The sequence below is a fragment of the Podarcis liolepis genome (assembly GCF_965112155.1).
Source record: "Podarcis liolepis genome assembly, chromosome: 3".
Lineage (NCBI taxonomy): Eukaryota > Metazoa > Chordata > Lepidosauria > Squamata > Lacertidae > Podarcis > Podarcis liolepis.
Window position 1 is genome coordinate 93,958,227 of NC_139557.1, and position 21,619 is coordinate 93,979,845.

General features: G+C 44.1%; 1 protein-coding gene across 1 annotated transcript; it reads left to right on the forward strand.

The window, feature by feature from the left end:
- The first annotated feature begins 1,317 nt into the window (after positions 1-1,317).
- HHIPL2 (HHIP like 2) lies at positions 1,318-21,299 on the forward strand. Its single transcript, XM_083496080.1, has 9 exons — positions 1,318-1,783; positions 7,685-8,337; positions 10,370-10,513; positions 11,179-11,510; positions 12,959-13,085; positions 13,338-13,483; positions 13,778-13,859; positions 17,294-17,376; positions 20,103-21,299. The coding sequence occupies exons 1-9, from the start codon at positions 1,403-1,405 to the stop codon at positions 20,498-20,500; spliced, it is 2,346 nt and encodes a 781-aa protein (XP_083352206.1). The 5' UTR covers positions 1,318-1,402; the 3' UTR covers positions 20,501-21,299.
- The last annotated feature ends 320 nt before the right edge of the window (positions 21,300-21,619 follow it).

The following is a 21,619-nucleotide window of genomic DNA, read 5'->3' on the forward strand; positions in this document are numbered from 1 at the left end:
GACAGTGGAGTCTAACACAAACACTGTTCTCCTAAAATGTACAGCTTTTTTTTAAAAAAAAAGGTCAAGAAGGGAAGGAGGGTGGGTAGAAGCAACTCAAGCTAGATTGCCCCTGAAGCAACAAACCTGGCCATGTTTTTCTGGCAACTGATCATTTTTTATTATCAGCAGCTTCATGTTCAGAGTCTTAAAAGTCTTGTCGGTCAAAGGGAACAAAACCAGTAAGAGCAAATTAGACATAAATATTTACAGGACCAACCCATGTTCAATATGGGGCTATGAGCTGGGATAGCTCAGTTGGTAGAGCATGAGAATCTTAATCTCAGGGTTGTGGGTTTGAGCCCCACGTTGGGCAAAAAAGATTGCAGGGGTTGGACTAGATGATCCTCATGGTCCCTTTCAGCTCTACAGTTCTATGAGTCTATGAATTCATTTCTGAACACTGAATGTAATTAGGGTAATAAGTAGTGCTTTGGGAGGGTACAAAAATTCTCTCTCTCTCTCTCTCTCTGTCTCTCTCTCTCTCTCTCTCTCTCTCTCTCTCTCTCTCTCTGTGTGTGTGTGTGTGTGTATACATATGTGCCAAGGTGGCAAAAAATAAATGAGTCAAAATGTAGGATTTACTAAGTAGCATCTAATAAATCATTTAATATGCTCGTTTCCAGTTTGTAAAAAGGATGTCCATTGTAATATTGCCATTGAAAAATATCATTACCAGGATGAACGTATTAAACAACCCAAGCCTTTTGTGGTGGGAACCATATTAACGATCAATTAACAAAACCCTTTTTAAAAAAAATCCACATGCTTGTAATTTGGCAAAGGGGAAATCCTATATAATTTCTTTAGAATGTGATCTCAAGCTGGTCTCTGACCGTTATAAATTTCATGTTTCATGTTTCACATGAATGTGATCTCAGTTTGATTAATTTCAAGTAAATGAGAGTGGGAATGTAACGGACAGAAATGATTCATCGTCTTTCCCAGCTACAGTATTTGCTGAGCTTTGGATTCCTGAGCTTTGTGAATAGGAAAAAATGATTATTTTCTATAACTGTTGACCAGATAGTATAGAATGCTTGCAGCAGCTGTAATTTATGCTTTAAGTTCTCCCCCCCCTCCTCTCTCTCTCTCTCTCTCTCTCTCTCTCTCTCTCTCACAGTGTATGTTACTGTGTGGCATCTGCCTCCTTCTATCAGAGGGGTCAGAGAAAATTGCAGAAAAAAAGGAAGGAGGGGAGTATTCTGCAGTGTGAGGTGTGGAATTGCCAAGAGGCGGTCTGAAGGCTTTGCTTCTTAGCACACCAATAGTAAACTTAATGGGAGACAGAGAGAGGGGTGTGTAAGCAAACTTGAGCAAACACTGAGCTCTCTGCTATTTGGGATGCTTCAAAGCTCAGAAGATGAATAACCCTAATCTTCAAGGTGGTCACATCTTGGAGACATCTAGCAACAGGAAAACTTCCGTGAGGAAAGCTACTGTGAGCTCCTACAAGAGCAACAGAGCCGGGATTTCCTTCCATTCTTTAAATTTTCTCACCGGTGTCTTCTTTATGCTCTTGGGCCAAAGTGGGCCACTCCTGGGACACCCGCAGTGCCTCGATTATGGTCCTCCTTTCCAGCCTCCGTTCCACCTGGAGTTCTGCTCTGCCTATGAAACTTTTGGTTGTTGTGATCAGGACAAAGACAATACGATTGCAGCCAAATACTGGGAGGTGATGGATTATATCGATCCGCAGGCTCACAAATTGTGTGGAGGATATATCAAAGATATTTTATGCCAGGTAAGGCAATGGGTGGGTTGTAACCTTCATTATGCATCACTGATATACACTTGATTGCAAATTCTACTGTTGGTTTATTTATTTTTTTAAGGAGGGAAGACAGAGAACATAAATTAAATAAAACTAAGCAGCTACGTGTACGTGTGTGTGTGTGTGTGTGTGTGTGTAGAATATATATATGTGGCATCTTTAGCAGCTACAGGGGAATATATATAAGTGGCACCTTTCCTGCGGACAAATAGTGATGTATGTAAAAACATAATGCAATATTGTTCAGGGGGAGGATGAGGATAATATTCCATTGATTCATTCTACGTATTTGCTTAGCATACAGGTATTAAGCTGTATAATCTTAGGGTGATTTTTTCTTTTAATGTTTCAAACCAATATGACACAGTAGTGAAAATCTCACATCCTCACTCTCACCTGAAGGCTGGAGAGCAAGGAATGATTTCTCCCCCCCACCCCGAAATTTGAAGATAGTTTGGAAGAGCAATCACAGCTTGCAATTTGTTCACTCATGCTACTTTAACCCCTGCTAAACAGATTTTGTGGATTTCATATCAGAAACCTGCCAAACCTGTTTGAACGGTGGCAAAAGTGCGACAAAAGAAATACGAATGCAAAATCTCTTTGGACTGCTGTCTTCTTCCTGGCCTCCCTTTGGCGAGCCACTTAAGCTTTCTCGCAAAGTTGTTGTGAGGCTCAAGGCGAGCTGTGAAGCAGGTTTTTTTGTGTGTGCCCAAGGGGGCTACAAAACACACTTTCAAGTTAATATTCTAGATCAAATGAAGCAGCAGCGGTGCTCTCCGTTGCTGGAAAGGTGGCGAAGCTAATCATTTTGTGTCTGAGGTTCGGAACAAAAAGATAAGTGTTTCTTCCATTTGCTTTGCAAATAAATGCAGACCGAGACTGGGCAGCGCTCGGCGGCTTATGCAGGGCTGAGGAAAGTGGACCTTGGTGTTTTGATTCCCAGATGCCATGAAGCGATGTGTTTAGATTGTGCTCCTGCCTGGTGCCCTGGAAAGCTGCAGCTCTGAAAGCAGCCTCAGATCAAACAGCTGGCACCCATGCCTTTTTGGAAAGGGTTCCCTCCAGTCTCAGTTGCTCGGTTCCTGCTCCCCCTGCTTTCTAGTGAAGGCTGCCCATCTGGCTGAAGGCAGAAACCAGCCAGTGTGTGTGTGTGTGTAACTAGCAGGAGAACAATGAGCAAAGGGTGCGGCTCCCATTGGCACCCTGCCTATCCAGTGATTTATGAGCAGAAAGGGTTCCCCTTTTACAGTGAGTCATGGAGGTCAATGATTCACTCCTTGCCAGCACAAAGGAGCCAAAACACACACCAGGCTTAGCACTCTTCCATCTAAGCTTCCTCAGCGCTAAAATATTATCTGCATGTACTGAATACGCTCTCTTCAAGGGGCAACACTGCTCAGATTGTGAAGTCAAAAGGAAGCTGCTTATTTTTAAAAATAATTTCACAGCCACGGGAACCCATATTTTCCCCCAGTGTGGGATACTTTGTGTGTGTCAGGGGCAGGGATGGAATTGGTCTAAAGTAAAGCAAAGACAACCTGGATGGAAAATGAAGCCAGTGGTTCAGTTTACTTAGGACTTAAAGATTTTGCCCCTCTTCAGATGGCAATGTGTTTGTTGCCTCGCTTAATCTGAAATGTATTTCAATCTGTCAGCAAAGGTGAGCCCTTCTGCTCCTTTTGCTGAATGGGCCCCTCAGACCTCTGCCCCCAAATCTTGCTGTGTTGGCACCACTGCTGGAAATAGTGAATAAATGTGATGGTTCCCGACACTGATTAATTAATTAATGTCAGTCTTAGGGCCAAATAGGAAGGTGACCTCAAATATGTCTTTGCACCCAATATGCAGATCTTTTAAAATGCAGTGGTGCCAGAGAGGGCAGGGAATTCCTGCCTATGCAAATACTAGCTCCAGAGAAAGGATTTCCTTTCGGGCTGCAGCAGGGGAGGAAAGGGTTAAACTCCCCCCCTCCTCCTGTTAATTATCAGTTCCACCACCCAAGCTGATGCAAAAAGTTTCACTTCAAAACCCCTGCTCATTAAATGCAGAAAAACACATTTAACACACTGTGCCTTTAAAGCACATTTGAAGCACATTTTCCACACCTCAAAAAAAAATCCTGGTGTCTCTAGTTTATCCCTCACAGTTACGGTTCCCACCAACCCTTAACAACTGGGACAATAGTTAATTCTGCATAGCTCCATTTACTATTATGTGGAAACAACTTTTCAGACAGGGAGACAGGGAGAGGAAATCCTTATAAAACGGCAGACACAGTAGTCACAGAGGGACCTAAAGACTTAATATTTCATCAGTGAATAAATGTGATGGTTCCTGACACTGATTAATTAATTAATGTCAGTCTTAGGGCCAAATAGGAAGGTGACCTCAAATATGTCTTTGCACCCAATATGCAGATCTTTTAAAATGCAGTGGTGCCAGAGAGGGCAGGGAATTCCTGCCTATGCAAATACTAGCTCCAGAGAAAGGATTTCCTTTCGGACTGCAGCAGGGGAGGAAAGGGTTAAACTCCCCCCCTCTCTCCTCCTGTTAATTATCAGTTCCACCACCCAAGCTGATGCAAAAAGTTTCACTTCAAAACCCCTGCTCATTAAATGCAGAAAAACACATTTAACACACTGTGCCTTTAAAGCACATTTGAAGCACATTTTCCACACCTCAAAAAAAAATAATTCCTGGTGTCTCTAGTTTATCCCTCACAGTTACGGTTCCCACCAACCCTTAACAACTGGGACAATAGTTAATTCTGCATAGCTCCACTTACTATTATGTGGAAACAACTTTTCAGACAGGGAGACAGGGAGAGGAAATCCTTATAAAACGGCAGACACAGTAGTCACAGAGGGACCTAAAGACTTAATATTTCATCAGCCCCTCTGTGATAGAGGTTGGAACAATGAGCAGAACACCATTTGCAACCTCTCACATAGATGAGGAAAAAGGAACAGATGGGCCAGCCTTTTACTGGCAAGGCGGTTTAATCCTAGCAACTGTTATGTAGACCCTTAGGAATGTCTTGACCTCAGACATTTTTAGCTGCAAATGGGGGTTGCTTGCATTCTCTGAAAGACAGCCCCTGCAGCGCCTAAGTTTGGACTTGAGACAGGGAGAGACTGTAGGATCCAAAGCAAATGGTGGGACAAAGGCTTGTCAGAGGGGACATTTTGTTGAACTGCACTTCAGTATACTATACTCAGCTCTGAAGATTTAGGCCCCATCTGCCCTTTACATTTAAAGGAGCATCACACCACTTTAAACAGTCATCATAGCACCCCTCAAAGAATTATGGGAACTGCAGTTTGTCAAGGATGCTGATACTTGTTCATACACTCTTATTCCCTTCACAAAGCTACCATTCCCAGAGTTCTCTGCAAAGAAGGATTGATTGCCAAACCACTTTGAGATACCCAGTTACAGTCGTATCTTGATTGATGAACGCCACAAACTCGAAAGTGAGTGTTCCAGTTTGTGAACGTTCTTTTGGAAGCTGAACGTCTGGCAGCCAATCGGAAGCTGCACCTTGGAAGTCAAACGTTTTGGAAGTCAAACGGACCTCCGGAACAGATTCCGTTTGGCTTCCAATGTACAACTTTATAGTCAGTAGTCAAACAAGAGCTTTGGATTTAACAGGTCAGTTTTGGACTGGAATAACAAAAAGCTATGTAAGCAAGAAGAAGGGCAAGCAAGTAGTAGTAGGTTCTCTGTGTGGAGAAGATGGAGAAATGCTATTGTGTGATGGCGAGAATGACACACTTCTTTGGGCATAGCTATGGAGTCTGTCTCCACAAGATATGGTTGTGGCCATCAAGTGCCATCACAACATAGATAGCTTTTAAAGGGGGGGATAAGACAACTCATGGAAGATATGGCGATCACTGGCTGCTAATAACAATGGTTATCATACCCAACTGCCCCAATAAAATGGGAACAAAATGGAAGGCATAATGCTGGTGGTCAATGTTATGTATTGAAGTTCTCACCCTGGCCACCAGGAGTATTGTGTATGTAGTTTTCACTCAGGTCCACGTCAGTTATTTTAGGCGGGAAACCCTGGGTTGTTGTTGCTACATTGTTGACTGCCGGCTGCCTATAAAAGCAGGCCGGCTGAGCTGTTTGCTGTTCAGTTCTGTCCAGCTTACAAATAAAGAGCTGCTCTGGAGAAATCGCTGTGTCGTCTGCTATGTTCGCCCACAACTTAACAGTCAACAAAAGAGGTTTAAAGACTGTCTCAAGGCAAATCTAAAAAATGTAGAATAAACACTGACAACTGGGAAACACTGTCCTGCGAGCGCTCCAATTGGAGAACAGCCTTTACCAAAAGTGTCATGGACTTTGAAGACACTCAAACTCAGAACGCAAGGGAGAAACGTGCTAAGAGGAAGGCACGCTTGGCAAATCCACACCATGATCAACTTCCGCCCAGGAACCAATGTCCCCACTGTGGAAGGACGTGTGGAACCAGAATTGGCCTCCACAGTCACTTACGGAGTGACTCATTGTTAAAACTGTGTTTATAGAAGGCAATCTTACTCGGTTATGAGTGATCGCTGAAGATGAATATATGTGTGTGTGTATCTATCTATCTATCTATCTATCTATCTATCTATCTATCTATCTATCTAATTTTTTAATTAAATTTTCTGTTTTACAATTTAGAATACTCATTTAAACATCCTTAAATTAGCAATGACCTTCCTGCATATTTTACATAAACCATTCAGTATTCCATTATTACATCCATCAAAATTTACTTACACTGTTGAATTTATCTTTATGCTGCCAATGTTTTCAAGTGTACACAATTTCCCCCCATATATTCAGTAAACATTTTCCATGCATCTTTAAACATATGTTATTCTTGTTCTCTTATTCTATATATTAAATCTGCAAGCTGTGCATATTCCATCAGCTTAAGTTGCCATTCTTCTTTAGTTGGGACCTCGCTTGTTTTCCATTTTGGGGCTAACAAAACACAGGCCGCAGTAGTGGCATACATAAAGACCCTTTTTTGATACCTGGGAATTTCTGTCTGAATTATCCCCAACAAAAAAGACTTTGTTTTTTTGGAAAAGCACTTTTAAACAATTCTAGCCAGTTCTAGCAATATTGCATCTTTCAGGGCCTTGCTCTCATGCGAACGAAATGACTCATGCAGGAGCACGCCCCCAAAAGCCACGCATCCCCGTTTTCCGCTGGGGCGTGTGAGAGGGTATGGGTTATATGCCACCTTCGGCATCAGAGGCACCATGCTCTGAATACTGGTTGTTGGGTAATAACAGTGGAAAAGGCTATTTCCTCATGTCCTGCATGTGAGCTTTCCATAGGCTTCTGGACGGCTGTTGTGGGAAATAAGATGTTGGATTAGGTCTGGGATGGGGTACCTTTGGCTTTCCAGATGTTGTTGGACTATGTCTCCCATCATCTCCAACCATCGGCCTTGCTGGTTGGGGCTGATGGGAGTTGCAGTCCAACAGTATCCAGAGGTCTCCCTTCCATAGCCCTTTAGTCTGATCCAATGTGGCTGTTACATTTCTTAAAGTCAGGGAGCATTGCACACTTAGGATTATAGAATCATAAAAATGTAGAGTTGGAAGGGACCCTGAGGACCATTAAGTCGAACTCCCCGCAATGTAGGAAAATGCAGTTGTCCTATGTGGGGATCGAACCTGCAACCTTGGTATTATCAGTAGCACGCTCCAACCAGCTGAGCTATTCAGGCCTGCTATTTGAGGTGTCTTTGTAATACATAAATGTGCAGACTGAGGAGGCATGACTGTGCTGCAGCAGCAGCCACACAGATAGGGTCCATTGCACAGCACTTTCAGAATGCTTTTCGCCCTTTAACAGGAATGCTCACCCTACGCAGCTCATCTTTATGATGCCGAGAACCCTCAGACTCCCCTGCGGAACCTGCCTGGCCTTTGCTCAGACTACTGTTCGGAGTTCCACCTCTACTGCCGTTCTGCCATCACGTTGCTTACCGACGACAAACACATCCAGGAATGCTGCGAGAGGAACAAGACCCGCTTCTGCAACCTGCTTAACATCCAGGATGAAGACTACTGCTTCCCCGACGTGCTGAAAAACACAGACCTGAACCGTAACCTGGGCTCTGTGGTGGAGGACAAGAAAGGCTGCCTTCAGCTGTGCCTAAAAGAGATGGCCAACGGGCTGAGGAATCCTGTGCTGATGGCGCACGCGAACGACAACACCCATCGCATGTTTGTGGCTGAACAGGTGGGCATCATCTGGGTCTTTCTTCCAGATGGAAGTCGCCTGGAAGAGCCTTTTCTGGACATTAAGAACATGGTGCTGACCACCCCCTGGTTAGGAGATGAAAGAGGTTTCCTCGGGATGGCCTTCCACCCCAAATACAAGGACAATGGGAAATTCTACATTTATTACTCCTACCAGGACAAGAAAAAGGTGGAGAAAATCAGGATCAGTGAATTAAGAGTTTCCATGTCAGATGTCAACAAGGCTGATGCAAGCACAGAAAGGTAATGTTTTCCCCAAGCTTCCTTCCTTCTTCCTTCTTCTTGGGATCTCTGCTTCCTCCCAAGGGCTTAGGGCGAAGTTGTCACCTTTAGTCCTCATATTGACCCTGTGGAATAAGTAGTAACCAAGTACACTCTGTGCTAAAGCAAATCCCAGCTGGGCTTCAAGAAACAATGAATTCTGTGATCTGTGATTTATTTTCCCTGGCCAAGCAAAAGGACAATTTTATAGGTATGTGGGTGGAGGTGGACTCAGGTGCTAAGCACTACTGTGCTATCCAAGATAAAAGAATGCATTCAGATGTGTGATTTGAACCTAGGTCGCTAGTAAGGGTGGGGAACCTTCGGCTCAGAAACTAATGCTGGCCAACAGAGGTTCCAGTTTGATCCATGAGGCCCAACCACGTCCTCCTGTCAATCAGCTGGTGTCACTCATGATATCAACTGATCGGCGGAGTCCACATTGTTCATTGGCTGTATGGGCCTGTTCCCAGCAGGCAACAGGTGTGTGCAGGCAAAGCAAAGGTGTGTGCTTTCCTTTGTAGCCACAGGCTACAAGAGAGACTGCTCTGACTTGCAGCTGATGCTTGCAAAATGTGATAGGGAGGGGAGAAAGGAGGTTTTGCCAGCCCTACACTCGGCACTTTGGAAAGAATCTAGACAAATCTTCAACCTGGAGAGTAGTTTCAGTTTCAACCTGTAACGTGGGGGTACCCGTTATTGTGCAGCCTGATCCCACTGTCTTCAATGGAGATCACTCCCAGGTTCATTGGCTCTGTTTTTCCACCTATATATGACAAACTGTGGTCTTCTAGGTGAGTGTCTTACTCCCTAACTATCTTAGACCATGGCATGGCCAGTTTTGGGTTCCTGACCCACCAGTTGCATCAGCCAGTGCTCTAGAGCAGAGACAGAGAACAGGACCCAGATTCTGACAAGCTGGATCCTGAGCTCTCTTGACATTGGAGGGAAGGGCTACCCACTTTTCAATCATAATTGAAGCCAGTGATGAAAAGGAATCCCTCCCCCCCCTTTATAGGTATGACTTGATCCATGTCAACAAAGAATGCTCCTGTGTGTTGGTGGCTTGACTCGAAGGTGGTCATTCAAAGGTAGAATCGGGAACACCCTCTGCATCCAAACATTGGCTCATTTGGGAATTTGGTGGCTTTTCCAGTTGCTGTGCAGGACCTAATGTCCAGCATAGAACCCAACCCTATCATCTACCAGACCACAGTGTCTCCTAAAAAAGAAGCTTATTGAGGGTCCTAGTTTGAATATTCTTCCGCCCATGTTCAATTGCTGCCTCAATATGTGCCTGGAAGCAGGATAGATGTATTGAGAAGTATATTGCCAAATAGGAATGGCTGGATGCAGAAAGACCTTGCCCAGTTAACACTCTTGCGCAGGGCTTTTTTTTCCCAGCCAGAGTTCACTGGAGCTCAGCTCCAGCAGCTCCCAGGTGGGCGCCATTGCCATTCTAAGAGGACAAGGGAGAAACCTTGTCCTCTCTTTCTGGAAAAATAGCACCGCTCCTGCATCCAGGAGTTGTGCTGATCTGCCGTCCGGATTTCCTGCTTTGACTACGGCTTAGACCTGCAACGTGTCGTGCAGTCCACTACGGGTGATTGCCTATTGGCATAAGAGTTATCATAGATCAAAACAAAGCCATTAATTGACTTCCTTTCCATAAGCAGTGATGGATGCATGCTGATGGATGCAGCGCATTCTGACCCAGCTTCTCTCCTGGGAGGGCAAGTGGGAGTGCCAGATGTGCACTTAAGACGGCTCTATCCAGCAGACAGATTTCATCAGAAGGATAGAATTATCCCAGGAATTTTAAGGTCCTTTTTTGCTTTGTCTAGGAAAAGGGGAAGATTGAGCACTATGCAGATAAGATGTTCTGCTTAGTGACTGAATAAGTAAAATACGTCTTTGAACTTAGTAAGGCCCTGGATGTTAACCAGCCTTCCTCCCTTGCTCTTTTTCCTAGTTTCTGATCTCTGTGTTTCTCTCTCCTCCCCACCCCCTTCAGGAGTCTCTTAGAAATCGAAGAACCAGCCGCAAACCATAATGGGGGACAGATCCTCTTTGGCCTGGATGGCTACATGTACCTGTTTACAGGGGATGGAGGGAAAGCCGGGGACCCTTTTGGTAAATTTGGGAATGCTCAGAACAGGTAAGGTCCATCTTCAATAAGTGCTGATTACATATGAGACGGGACGCAGGTGCCGCTGTGGGTTAAACCACAGAGCCTAGGGCTTGCCGATTAGAAGGTTGGCGGTTCGAATCCCTGCGACGAGGTGAGCTCCTGATGCTCGGTCCCTGCTCCTGCCAACCTAGCAGTTCGAAAGCACGTCAAAGTGCAAGTAGATAAATAGGTACCGCTCCGGCGGGAAGGTAAACGGCATTTCCGTGCGCTGCTCTGGTTCGCCAGAAGCGGCTTAGTCATGCTGGCCACATGACCCGGAAGCTGTACGCCGGCTCCCTCAGCCAATAAAACAAGATGAGCGCCGCAACCCCAGAGTCGGCAACGACTGGACCTAATGGTCAGGGGTCCCTTTACCTTACATATGAGACAGCCTACTCTGCCTTTAAAGGCAAATTATACTTTTTAAAATAACGCTGCTTTTCTGTTCAGGGGTGCTTTTAAAAGATTATCTTATCATTTATTGCTTTTTTCCCAAATCTTTTATGTAAGTTTCCTTGCGTATCATTTGACAGAAGGTGATGATATCCCATCTAGTCAAGCAGCCAGCATATATGGAAACTGCTACAACACTCTCCCTTCTGTTTCTTTGTCACGTTCATTAATCCTTGTTTTATGCCTTGATTTCCTCTCAGGAGTAGTTTACTTGGAAAGGTTTTGCGGATCGATGTGGATGGAAGAAGCTCTGATGGGAAGCCTTACCGCATCCCCCCTGACAATCCTTTTGCCTCTGACCCTCAAGCTCTCCCAGAAGTCTATGCCTATGGGGTGAGGAACATGTGGCGTTGCTCTGTGGACAGAGGTGACCCGCTCAGTCGCAAAGGAAGGGGGAGAATTTTCTGTGGAGATGTCGGCCAGAACAAGTTTGAAGAAGTGGACATAATTGTTAAAGGCGGGAACTACGGCTGGAGAGCCAAGGAAGGCTTTGAGTGCTATGACATCAAGCTTTGTCAAAATTCCTCCTTAGGTAAAGAATATTTCCTGTCATTTTTAGTGTGTTGGTGGGAAGGCCTTATCTTACCTGTATTTGGTTTAACTGTTAATTCTGCAGCTATCATTTTTGTCATTCCTTTGTGAAGGGATAGGAAGTGCAAATGCACTTCATTAAGGATAAGATCCTTGGGGGCAAAGTTACAACATTTAGAGTGCTTTAGTTTCAGGAAAAGGCAAGTACAGTCATACCTCATGTTTGCTTCAGGTTGAGCGTTTTCAGGTCATGTCCCATGGTGACCCGGAAGTACCGGAAAGGGTTACTTCTGGGTTTTGCCGCTCACGCATGCGCAGACACACAAAGTGACGTCACGTGCATGTGCAGAAGCGGTGTATCGCGACCCGCACGTGCGCAGACGCGGGTTGCGTTCTTTTCAGGTTGCGAACGGGCCTCCAGAACAGATCCCGTTCGCAACCGGAGGTACCACTGTACAAGGAGACACGATAGAGGCGTATAAAATCACACGGGGTGGGGAAAGTGAATAGAGAAACGCTTTCTCTCTCCGTTTCTCATAGAGCCTGGGGGCATTCAGTGAAGTTGAACGGTGGAAGATTCAGGACAGACAAAAAAAAGTACTTCACACAGCGCACATGGACTATGGAATTTGCTCCCACAGGAAATAGTTATGGCCAACAACATGACTGGCTTTAAAAGAGGATTTGGCAAATACACGGCAGAAAAGGCTATTTGTGGCCACTAGTTGTGATGATCTACCTCCACTGCTGGAGGTCTCTGAATATGTGTAATTTCAAGACCCCTCCTTTCCATTTTAATGGTTACTTATTTTTAAACCAGTCTTGGGCCCATCAGCCATTCAACCAGAGGACGCCTTCAAACAGAGGTCTGTCTGCTGCAAAGGTGGATGCATGGTGGTCCTATAAACCAGTGTTTCCATATAAACCAAGATATTCCAAGGGGATCACGGTGAAAAATGCATAAATGGGGGAACCACAGCCCAAGACTAGGGGGCCACAGAGGGAAATGAGAAGTGAAGGGGGGGGGAATCCTGACTGGCTAGCTATCTGCTTGGCCAGTCACAAGTGGGTAAGGGGGCAGGCCACCAAGACCTAGAGCTCGCTCTCTCCCTTTTTTTGCCACGGATAGGTGTAGCCAGGATTTTTTTAGGGGGGCAGGTTTCTTTGGGGGGCAGTGCCTCTGATTTGTATTGATTTTTACTTATTTGGGGGGCAGTTGTCTCCTGTGCCTACGCCCATGGGAGGGGCAACAGGAAGGAAACTAGGTTGGATGGGGGCCTCAGAAGGAAAAAGGTTAGACAACACGGCTATAAACTACACTAATTTTACTTTAAATGCCCAATTTGTTTTAGAAAAAATTGCTCGTGCATTGAAGAAGGATGACTATTTCCTTTTTAGATAATCAAACAGTTTTAATTGACGAAAGTGCATTTTCTCTTTTTTTAACAGATGATATACTTCCAATATTTGCCTACAGCCATTCAGTGGGAAAATCAGTCACTGGAGGTTATGTGTATAGAGGATGTGAGTCTCCAAACCTGAATGGCCTATACATTTTTGGTGATTTTATGAACGGGTAAGGAACAAACTTCTTTCCATTAACTTTTCAGTACAGGAGGTAGGTTTCCTATAGACCATCTCAGAATATTGGTTTTTGGTTCATCCCTAGTCATTGGCTCAAACAGTTCATGGCAACAGGGAGTAGCAAAAAGTATTTACGGCCCAAGAGAAAGCCTTGGATCTCTTTTGGGATATACCAGAAAGAGTTTTCCTAAGCTACAGTGGAACTGTGAAACCATAAAACATATGTTCTTGTTTTTTCATCCAGTCGGCTTATGGCTTTGCAAGAAGATGAGAGAGCAAATCAATGGAAGAAGCAAGACATTTGTATTGGTAGCACTAAAGCCTGTGCCTTTCCAGGGATGGTCAGCTCTTACAGCAAATACATCATTTCTTTCGCTGAGGATGAAGCAGGTAATGTTGGTTGCTGTGTCTGTTTTCTTAGGAAAGCATTTTTGGGGGGAGGCCACCAACTCTGAGTTGTTCAACAACTTTTGGGGTGTCCTGGTTTACTTTTTGAAATATGGCAACCCTGAAATAATCAGGAACCTGGAAGGCCACATGGTTGCTTTAGGCTGGTGTTAGGTTACAACTTGCGCAGGCCTGGCTTACGTAGAGAGGAAAAAATTGCACAGTTATCAACTTGTTGCAACTTTGTCTGACGAATTTCACATTCCTGGCTTTCTCCTCTCTTCCTGTTATCTCCAGCTGAGCTCTATTTTATGGCTACATCCTACCCCAGTGCCTTTGCGCCACATGGATCGATATACAAAGTTGTGGATCCTGCAAGGTGGGTACTTTTTCAAGTCCTTGAATGTCCCTGCTGCCTGCTGATTTTTTGAACAGCATCAGTATCACACACAAACATTCATCAGTTTTCTTCCAGGGTGATATATACTGTTATGTACTGAAGTTCTCACCCTGGGCCAGCAGGGGGATACTGTAGATAGTTTTCACTCAGGTCCACATATGCAAATAAGGGATCGAAAGTGATGTTCAGTGATTGGATAGTTACAGAAAATGGGTACTGTTGCATTCTAGTGGAGCTCTATATAAGCAGGCTGGCTGAACCCTTCAGCTCAGTTCTGTTCTGGCCTGAAGCTGAGCTGTTTAAAGAATCGCTGTGTCGTCTGATATGTTCACCCACAACTTAACAGATACAACAGAAACATTCACATGACTGGATTTCAGTTTCATGCATTAAACCTGCAGAACAACTATGTTCCTGGGAAGCCACAGTTTCCTGCTCTGGCACTTGCAGGTCAATCCACTAATTTAATTAAAACGAAGTACATTGATTTAAAGCAATTGGGCTCCAGTTAAATCAGTGGGAGCCCACAGGCTTAAAACCCTTTTAAGGGATTTGAGGATTAGGAAACCAAGAGCCCCGAAAGCCCCACAATTGTTTTCCCAGACCCTTTTTCCTTCAGAGAATTCTGGGCACTGTAGTTTGTTAAAAGTTGCTGGGAGTGGTAACTCTGTAAGGGTCCCCAGGGTTCTTTGAGGGAAGAATGTCTCATGAAGGTATTTCATGTGTGTGTGCAGAATAACAAAATACTGTGAAGCATGGGAGCATGTTCCATCAGTAACAGGAATTAAATATTGCATAAGCTACTACACTTGATATCAGGAAACCTGACCCAAACCCCTAGGTCATTCTTCCCCTGCTGGTTCAGATGGTGCCAACTCTCAAGGAGTAAAAAACTATGTTAGGTAGAGGAGCTACCACCACTCCTGCTTTGTTCACTTAACTTGTGCAGGAGATCTCAGGCTGTACTCTAGGGACTCAGCTACAGTAGTAAAAAAGCCCCAGTGATTTGAATGTTATAAACATGCAACACCAGGTGGCGCCAGAGAGCACAAACCTTTTCTCTAGCGCTTTTACATAGGGGTTCCCCCCTTGGTTATAACGATTTAATTTCTGACTTATTTATAGTATTTTTTCCCTGTGTGTAAATCCACGCTAGCTGTCCCCAAGACCCCAAGGAGCAAGGGCTAAAGTACTGCTCTCTGCTTCTGAGGCCTCAGGCAAAAGAAGCCAAATTACAGCAGCTGTAACTTGAGAGGTCCAAGGAATTGGTTTAGAACCAAGGCTTAACTAAAATAAGTACACCCAAAATGAAGTGGTGGATGTTTTATTAGTACGGTGGTACCTCGGGTTACATACGCTTCAGGTTACATACGCTTCAGGTTACAGACTCCACTAACCCAGAAATAGTGCTTCAGGTTAAGAACTTTGCTTCAGGATGAGAACAGAAATTGTACTCTGGTGGCATGGCAGCAGCAGGAGGCCCCATTAGCTAAAGTGGTGCTTCAGGTTAAGAACAGTTTCAGGTTAAGAACGGACCTCTGAAACGAATTAAGTACTTAACCCGAGGTACCACTGTAATAATTGAAACAGCAGCATAGCATGAGACCTGTTTACCAAATAGGAGAAGTTGGAAAGAAATCTGGAGCTAGGCCTGGCCAGTATTCAGTCTGCTGCTGCTCACATCTCAGTTCAGTTACTTGTTTTATATTGTGTCTGTTTTCACCCCTACTGTAGGGAACTCTGTCCCCATTTGTGCTCAAGGAGAGCTGGCTCGCAGGTAACCCACAGCACAGAAAGCAGACAAAAATACATCTCTTTGTAGTTTGTATTTATTTTGAAGTTGAGACCAACCATAGAATTCGTCTGAGACTCAGGAACTAGTCTAGAAAAACATGAGAGCTGTTGACAGAACTTCCGTCCAAGTAATGGCAAGGCACATCAACGACAGTAATAAATATTCACTGTTTGTCTATCTCCTTTTATCCAAAGGATATCCAAAAGATTAATGTACCAAGAAAGCATCGCTTTTGCTCCCAAGTAGGGAAGACTTCCAGGCCTACCAACATTTGGGATGCTTTTCTGGGCAGATAGTAATTTTCATGTTCTTTTCGCCTTGTTATGAAGATGTCAAGCTGTTCTGGGAAGCTTTAATCTCTTTGATACACACTTTCCAGATTTTATTTGTAGTTTTCTGAGCCTATGGGTGCTTTCAGGTGTGCGTTTATTGTGGGATGGGTGCTTCTTATTCATGCAGGTATTGTTTTGTTTTTGGGGTTTTTTGCAGCAGCCACATGATGGCATTGGCATCGAACCACCAGCCTCTATTTCCCCTCCCATTTAATCTCTTTTTGTGTGTGTGGGGAGGAGAAGAATGTAAGGCTTTAAACACACACACACACACCAAAAACACAACAAAACTTACCAACCTGTTGTTCATGCTATCTGAGAAACGGGTATTACTTCACCTTCAGTGGAAAAAGTGTCCAACAAGAACTTCCAGGAAGATCCATGGACCTTTCTGCAGGTTTTTAGAAGTCTATATTTCTCATTCATTTCTTTAGCATGTTTGTGAATTACACTCAAGAGAGAAAGTGAGAACTGTCTCAACTTCTGTAGCATAAAAAGGCCATGGTGTTTTCAAGGCAGAAATGCGAGAACTCAAACTCACCAAAGCCAAACGACATGTTACATTATTTAACATTTTTTTTAAAGTGTGGTTAAACAGGCCTGTTTTGTAAAAAAATAATGTAGCTATAGGGTCCAATCTGGATTGGGGCACCATGTGAGTTTCCTGCTGAAATTCACTCACTTGCTCATATTTACCCTTGAAGTTGTTTCTTTTACTACAAATGAATTGCTCCCACTAAATACTGAGATTCCAGAGAACTTGCTTCTTCCAAAGAATCCTGGGAAATGTAGTTTGTTTAAGAGTGCTACAAACAGTAGGAGGGGCAAACTACAGTTCCCAGAATTCTTTGGGAGGGCATGTATTTTAAAAGTATGGAGCGCATGTGACCCGTTGGGAATGATAACTGTATCACAGTTCCAATTAATTTAGCAGAGCAGTGGAAAGACTTAAAACCAAAGATATAGCAGGCAAATATCATCCACAGGAAACCTAAATCAGGAAGAGTGTTCTTTTCAAGTACAAAATGCTTGACATTTTCCTTAACTGAAAATCCACTTCTTCACAAGGAGAGAAACTAATGGAAGGATTCGGGCAGGATATACCGGTAGCTTTTGTTCTGTTCGCATGAGAGTGCTTTCAAGGTCTTTTGCTGGCAAGCTCATGATTTAACAGAAAGACTGAAGTTGGCCATCTGCCTCTAGAAAACCACCACAAACACAGGCTCCTTATCCATTCTCAAGATGTCTACTCATAATTTTTGTGACCGAATCTATTTGCTTTTTAGGAGAGCTCCACCAGGGAAATGTAAACAGAAGCCTATTCCAGTGAAAACAAAGAGTAAGAGAATCCCATTCATTCCCCGTGCAAGTAAGTCAACAAGGATATGTGGTGTTTTTCTGTTTTGTTTGCTATGTAGCATATGTAGCACAAATGCTAAGACACATGGAAAGGAACTTTCGATGTGTGTGCCAACCATTAAAGGCTTCCAACTAAGTAAATACTACAATCAATCAATAATAAACAATTTAGTCACCCCCCCTCTTTATTCTATACTTGTGATTATTTTGCTCATGATGGTATTGGGGTGGTTATACACAATCACGTTTTGATACTGTTTGCACCTGCAATCGCTTTTGCAATGGGCATACAGCCAGGTTTCCAATTGGCACAACAAATGTTTTGGATTTGTGGGTTTTTTGGGGGTTGGGGAGGCAGGAATTGGCTTGCTTTTGTTGTGCTGTAGTCCAGCAGTGCCCTTCTAGGCGGCACTAATACTGTATCACTGGGGAAGCATTGCAGAACAACAAATAAAGTAATGTGGTGTGTGGACACTCCAGTGTAAATCCACCATCACTAATGCAATAGTACCGTATCAGTGACATGTTGCAGAATACTAAAAACAACAAAACCCTCCAGTCTGAATGTATATATTCTGATCTAAGTATATCTGAATCAGGGGTGAACTTTTCAGCCTGGGGGACCAGACCCTTATCTGTCCCCACCCCCGTCAAAAGGTGGATTGGACACCAGTCCAAGTTGTCACTGAAACCACCCACACCCTCCCACATTTCTCCGATGAAAATAGGGACGTCCCATTCCATAATGATAATTTTACTATTTATACCCCACACATCTTACTGGGTTGCCCCAGCCACTCTGGGCAGCTTCCAACATATACAGTGGTACCTCGGGTTACATACGCTTCAGGTTACATACGCTTTAGGTTACAGACTCCACTAACCCAGAAATAGTACCTCGAGTCAAGAACTTTGCTTCAGGATGAGAACAGAAATCGTGCTCCGGTGGCACGGCGGCAGCAGGAGGCCCCATTAGCTAAAGTGGTGCTTCAGGTTAAGAACAGTTTCAGGTTAAGAACGGACCTCCGGAACGAATTAAGTACTTAACCCGAGGTACCACTGTATAAGAACAAAATAAAACATTAAACATTAAAAAACCCTGCCCTATACAGGATTGCCTTCAGATGGCTCGGGGGTCGGGATAATGCCATACGCTCCAACATTTCTCTAAGGAAAATAGGGACATCCTAAGGTAAAGCAGGACATTCCAGGATCAAATTAGAAACCAGGACGGCTTCTCTAAATCAGGGATGTCCCTGGAAAATAGGAACACTTGGAGGGTCTGTGCCGGCTAAAATGGACGTTTTCTCTTCCCATTTTCAAAGCGGCTTGAGTGCAAACCACTTAGTGTTTGGCATGTTCCTGCTCTCTGTCAGCTGATGAGCAGGGGGAACAGGTCTTGCTCCTGCAGAAGAGCAATTCGGAGCTCAATTTAAGCTCTCGATCATTCCTTATGATGGGAGTTGTAGTCTCGTGTGGTTGCATGGGTACCTGCTCCACACTTGATGACATCAGGTGGGGGGGGGCAGGTAGGTGTGGTTTTTAGGGGTTGGCTCTGTGGGCCTAATCGAAATCCCAACTTGGCTCACTGGTCCAAGGCTTCCAAACTTGTGTCTCTAGCTGTTTTTTGTACTACAACTCCCATCATCCCTAGCTAGCAGGACCAGTGGTCAAGGATGATGGGAACTGTAGTCCAAAAGCAGCTGGAGATCCAAGTTTGGGAAACCCTGCACTGGTCAATGGCGCCTCACCTCAAATCTAAATGTTTGAGGCTTAGGGTGGATTACACAAGCCAGCAAACCTCTTCCTAACAGCTCATAATATTCCCCATGTTCCCCCCCTTTCCATTTTATCCTTACCACAAACCTGTGAGGCTGAGGGATAGACTGATTCAAGGCAGAGGTGCTGTTGTTAAGGGTGGCTGAGGGGTTCAGGCAATGCTGCAAAGCACTGTGATAATTGTTATGTATTGAAGTTCTCACCCCGGCCACCAGGGGTATTGTGTATATAGTTTTCACTCAGCTCCACGTCAGTTAATTTATGTGGGAAACCCTGGGCTACAATGTTGACAGCCAGCTGCCTATAAAAGCAGGCCGGCTGAGCAGTTCAGTTCAGTTCCAGCTTACTTATAAAGAACTACTTGGAGAAATCTCTGTCGTCTGCTTAATAATAATGATACCTCACCCACCATTTTTAAAAAATTGTTTTTGATATTACAAATATAGATTTACAATACCAAATACATATCCATATAAAGAGATCTCTCTGAATATCAAGACTTCCCCACCATCTCCTCCATGGGTCTTATTGTCAACCTTCTCAACTGCATATTATTTCATAATCTATATTTTATATCTATCCATATTGTCCATAGTATTTGTTACATTACAAGTGAGATTAAAATCCTGCTAATGTTTTCATCTGTTTACAGGGGTCTCCTCAATAAATTATAATTTCCCCCCATTCTTTCTTGAAGTTTTTGTCTTTTTGGTCCCTGAGCTTTCCGGTCAGTTTTGCTATTTTGGCGTAGTCTAACAGCTTGGTTTGCCATTCCTCTCTGGTAGGGACTCTTCCTTCTTTCCATCTCTGGACTAGTAGCATCCACGGTGCTGTTGTCGCATACATAAATAATCTTTTCTGTTCCTTTCCCACCCACCATCTTAAATTGCTCTGTATCGCTGCTAAATTCAACCTGTTGAAACAAGGATGGTAACCTCCTAAAATGTCTTTTCACAGAAACCGTCCTTGAACTGCTTAAAGAGCGCCTTACAACCCGTCCCCCCAAAACAGCCTTCAATGCTACCGAACCGCCCCCAAATTCTTCCACTCCAAGATCCAAGAAGCCTGCCTCCCACAAAGACCCTACTAAACGTAAGGCAGCGAAGGCTCCCAGGTCTGGCAAAAAGCAGCAAATGACCCAAACCCCCAAGGCCCGGGGATCCAAGACGAAGTCGGACAGAACGGCGCAAAAGGCTCCATGGGTCTCGAAAGCGACGGTGACGACCTCCCCGCCAAAGAAAAAAGGCTCCCGGTTAACCAGAGCCCAAAAGAAACAGGTTCCAAAGCTGAAGTCAGCGGCTAAGGAGAAAATGCAGAAGAAGAGAAAGAGTTCCGGCTTAAGAAGTGCTGCTTGAACTTGGACCAGTTATGTGAATGTAGATGGAGTTGCTGGGCAACTTGCTTCCGTTCCGCTCTTAGTAAGAGAGTGAGATCAGTGTGTAGTTTACACCCCAAATAAATATATATATGTATATGAATGAAAGCATTCCGCTCCAGGAAAAGCAAGCAGCTGCTAGGCCACTGTGACAGGTGCAGCACATTTGCTTAATGAGGAGTTAAAATGCCCCAGATGGATTCCAGGTTGTTGCTTTGCAGAAATCTTACTCCGATGACCGGTTTAAGGAGGCGACGCAGTGGCCATTTACAACAGTATAGTTCTACAGGAATGTCAGTGGGGTTGCTTTGGCTGTGTGAAGCAGCAACTGATTTGCACCCTCTTTGGGAAATTCAGTTCCCCCATCGACTTGCATGGCAAAGAGCACCACTGAAAAGATGGCGAGGTTAATAAGTCTGTGGTACTTTTGTCTCGGGGAGAGTAAGGCTGTATATCAAAAGGTTAGTAAGCAAGGAACATTGGCTGCATTTCAATGGCTGAACAGTCTAATGAAATGCAAACCTTCTAAGGAATTAACTACAGGGAGCAGAATTAACTAAATTGCCCAGTCTGATATTTTGATGATACTGGGCAGTTGATTTTCTTTTATCAGTTGCAACATACATTCTAAAGCACACGTATTTTCTCCCTCCCTATAATAAAATACTGGATGAGAACAAATAAATCAAAGTGCCTCTATTTGTGTGGTTCTCTTGCAAGGCAAAAAATGTTTCAACAAAAGCACTTAAATGCTGCGACCTTTTGTTGTAGGTCTCACCTGGTCATCCTATCAACACCCAACGTAGGTGTACAATATTCCTGGACACCTGGGATTCAGATCATACTATCACAGATACAAATTCCAAATGCACCAGTATTGGGGTGGGTGGTGGGTGGGAATTCACCTGTGTTTGGATATGGGTAGGATAGGAACAATTAGGATAATAAGCTATGCTTTGCAGTAAACCTTCTGTCTAGTAGTGGGCAAGGACTTAAGAATGACTTTGCAGGGCCAGACTAAGGCCATCCCTAAATCAAGGCAAGGAAGGCCTCTTCGCTGCCTCCTACATTTTTTCACGTTATGACTGCCATATTTCCA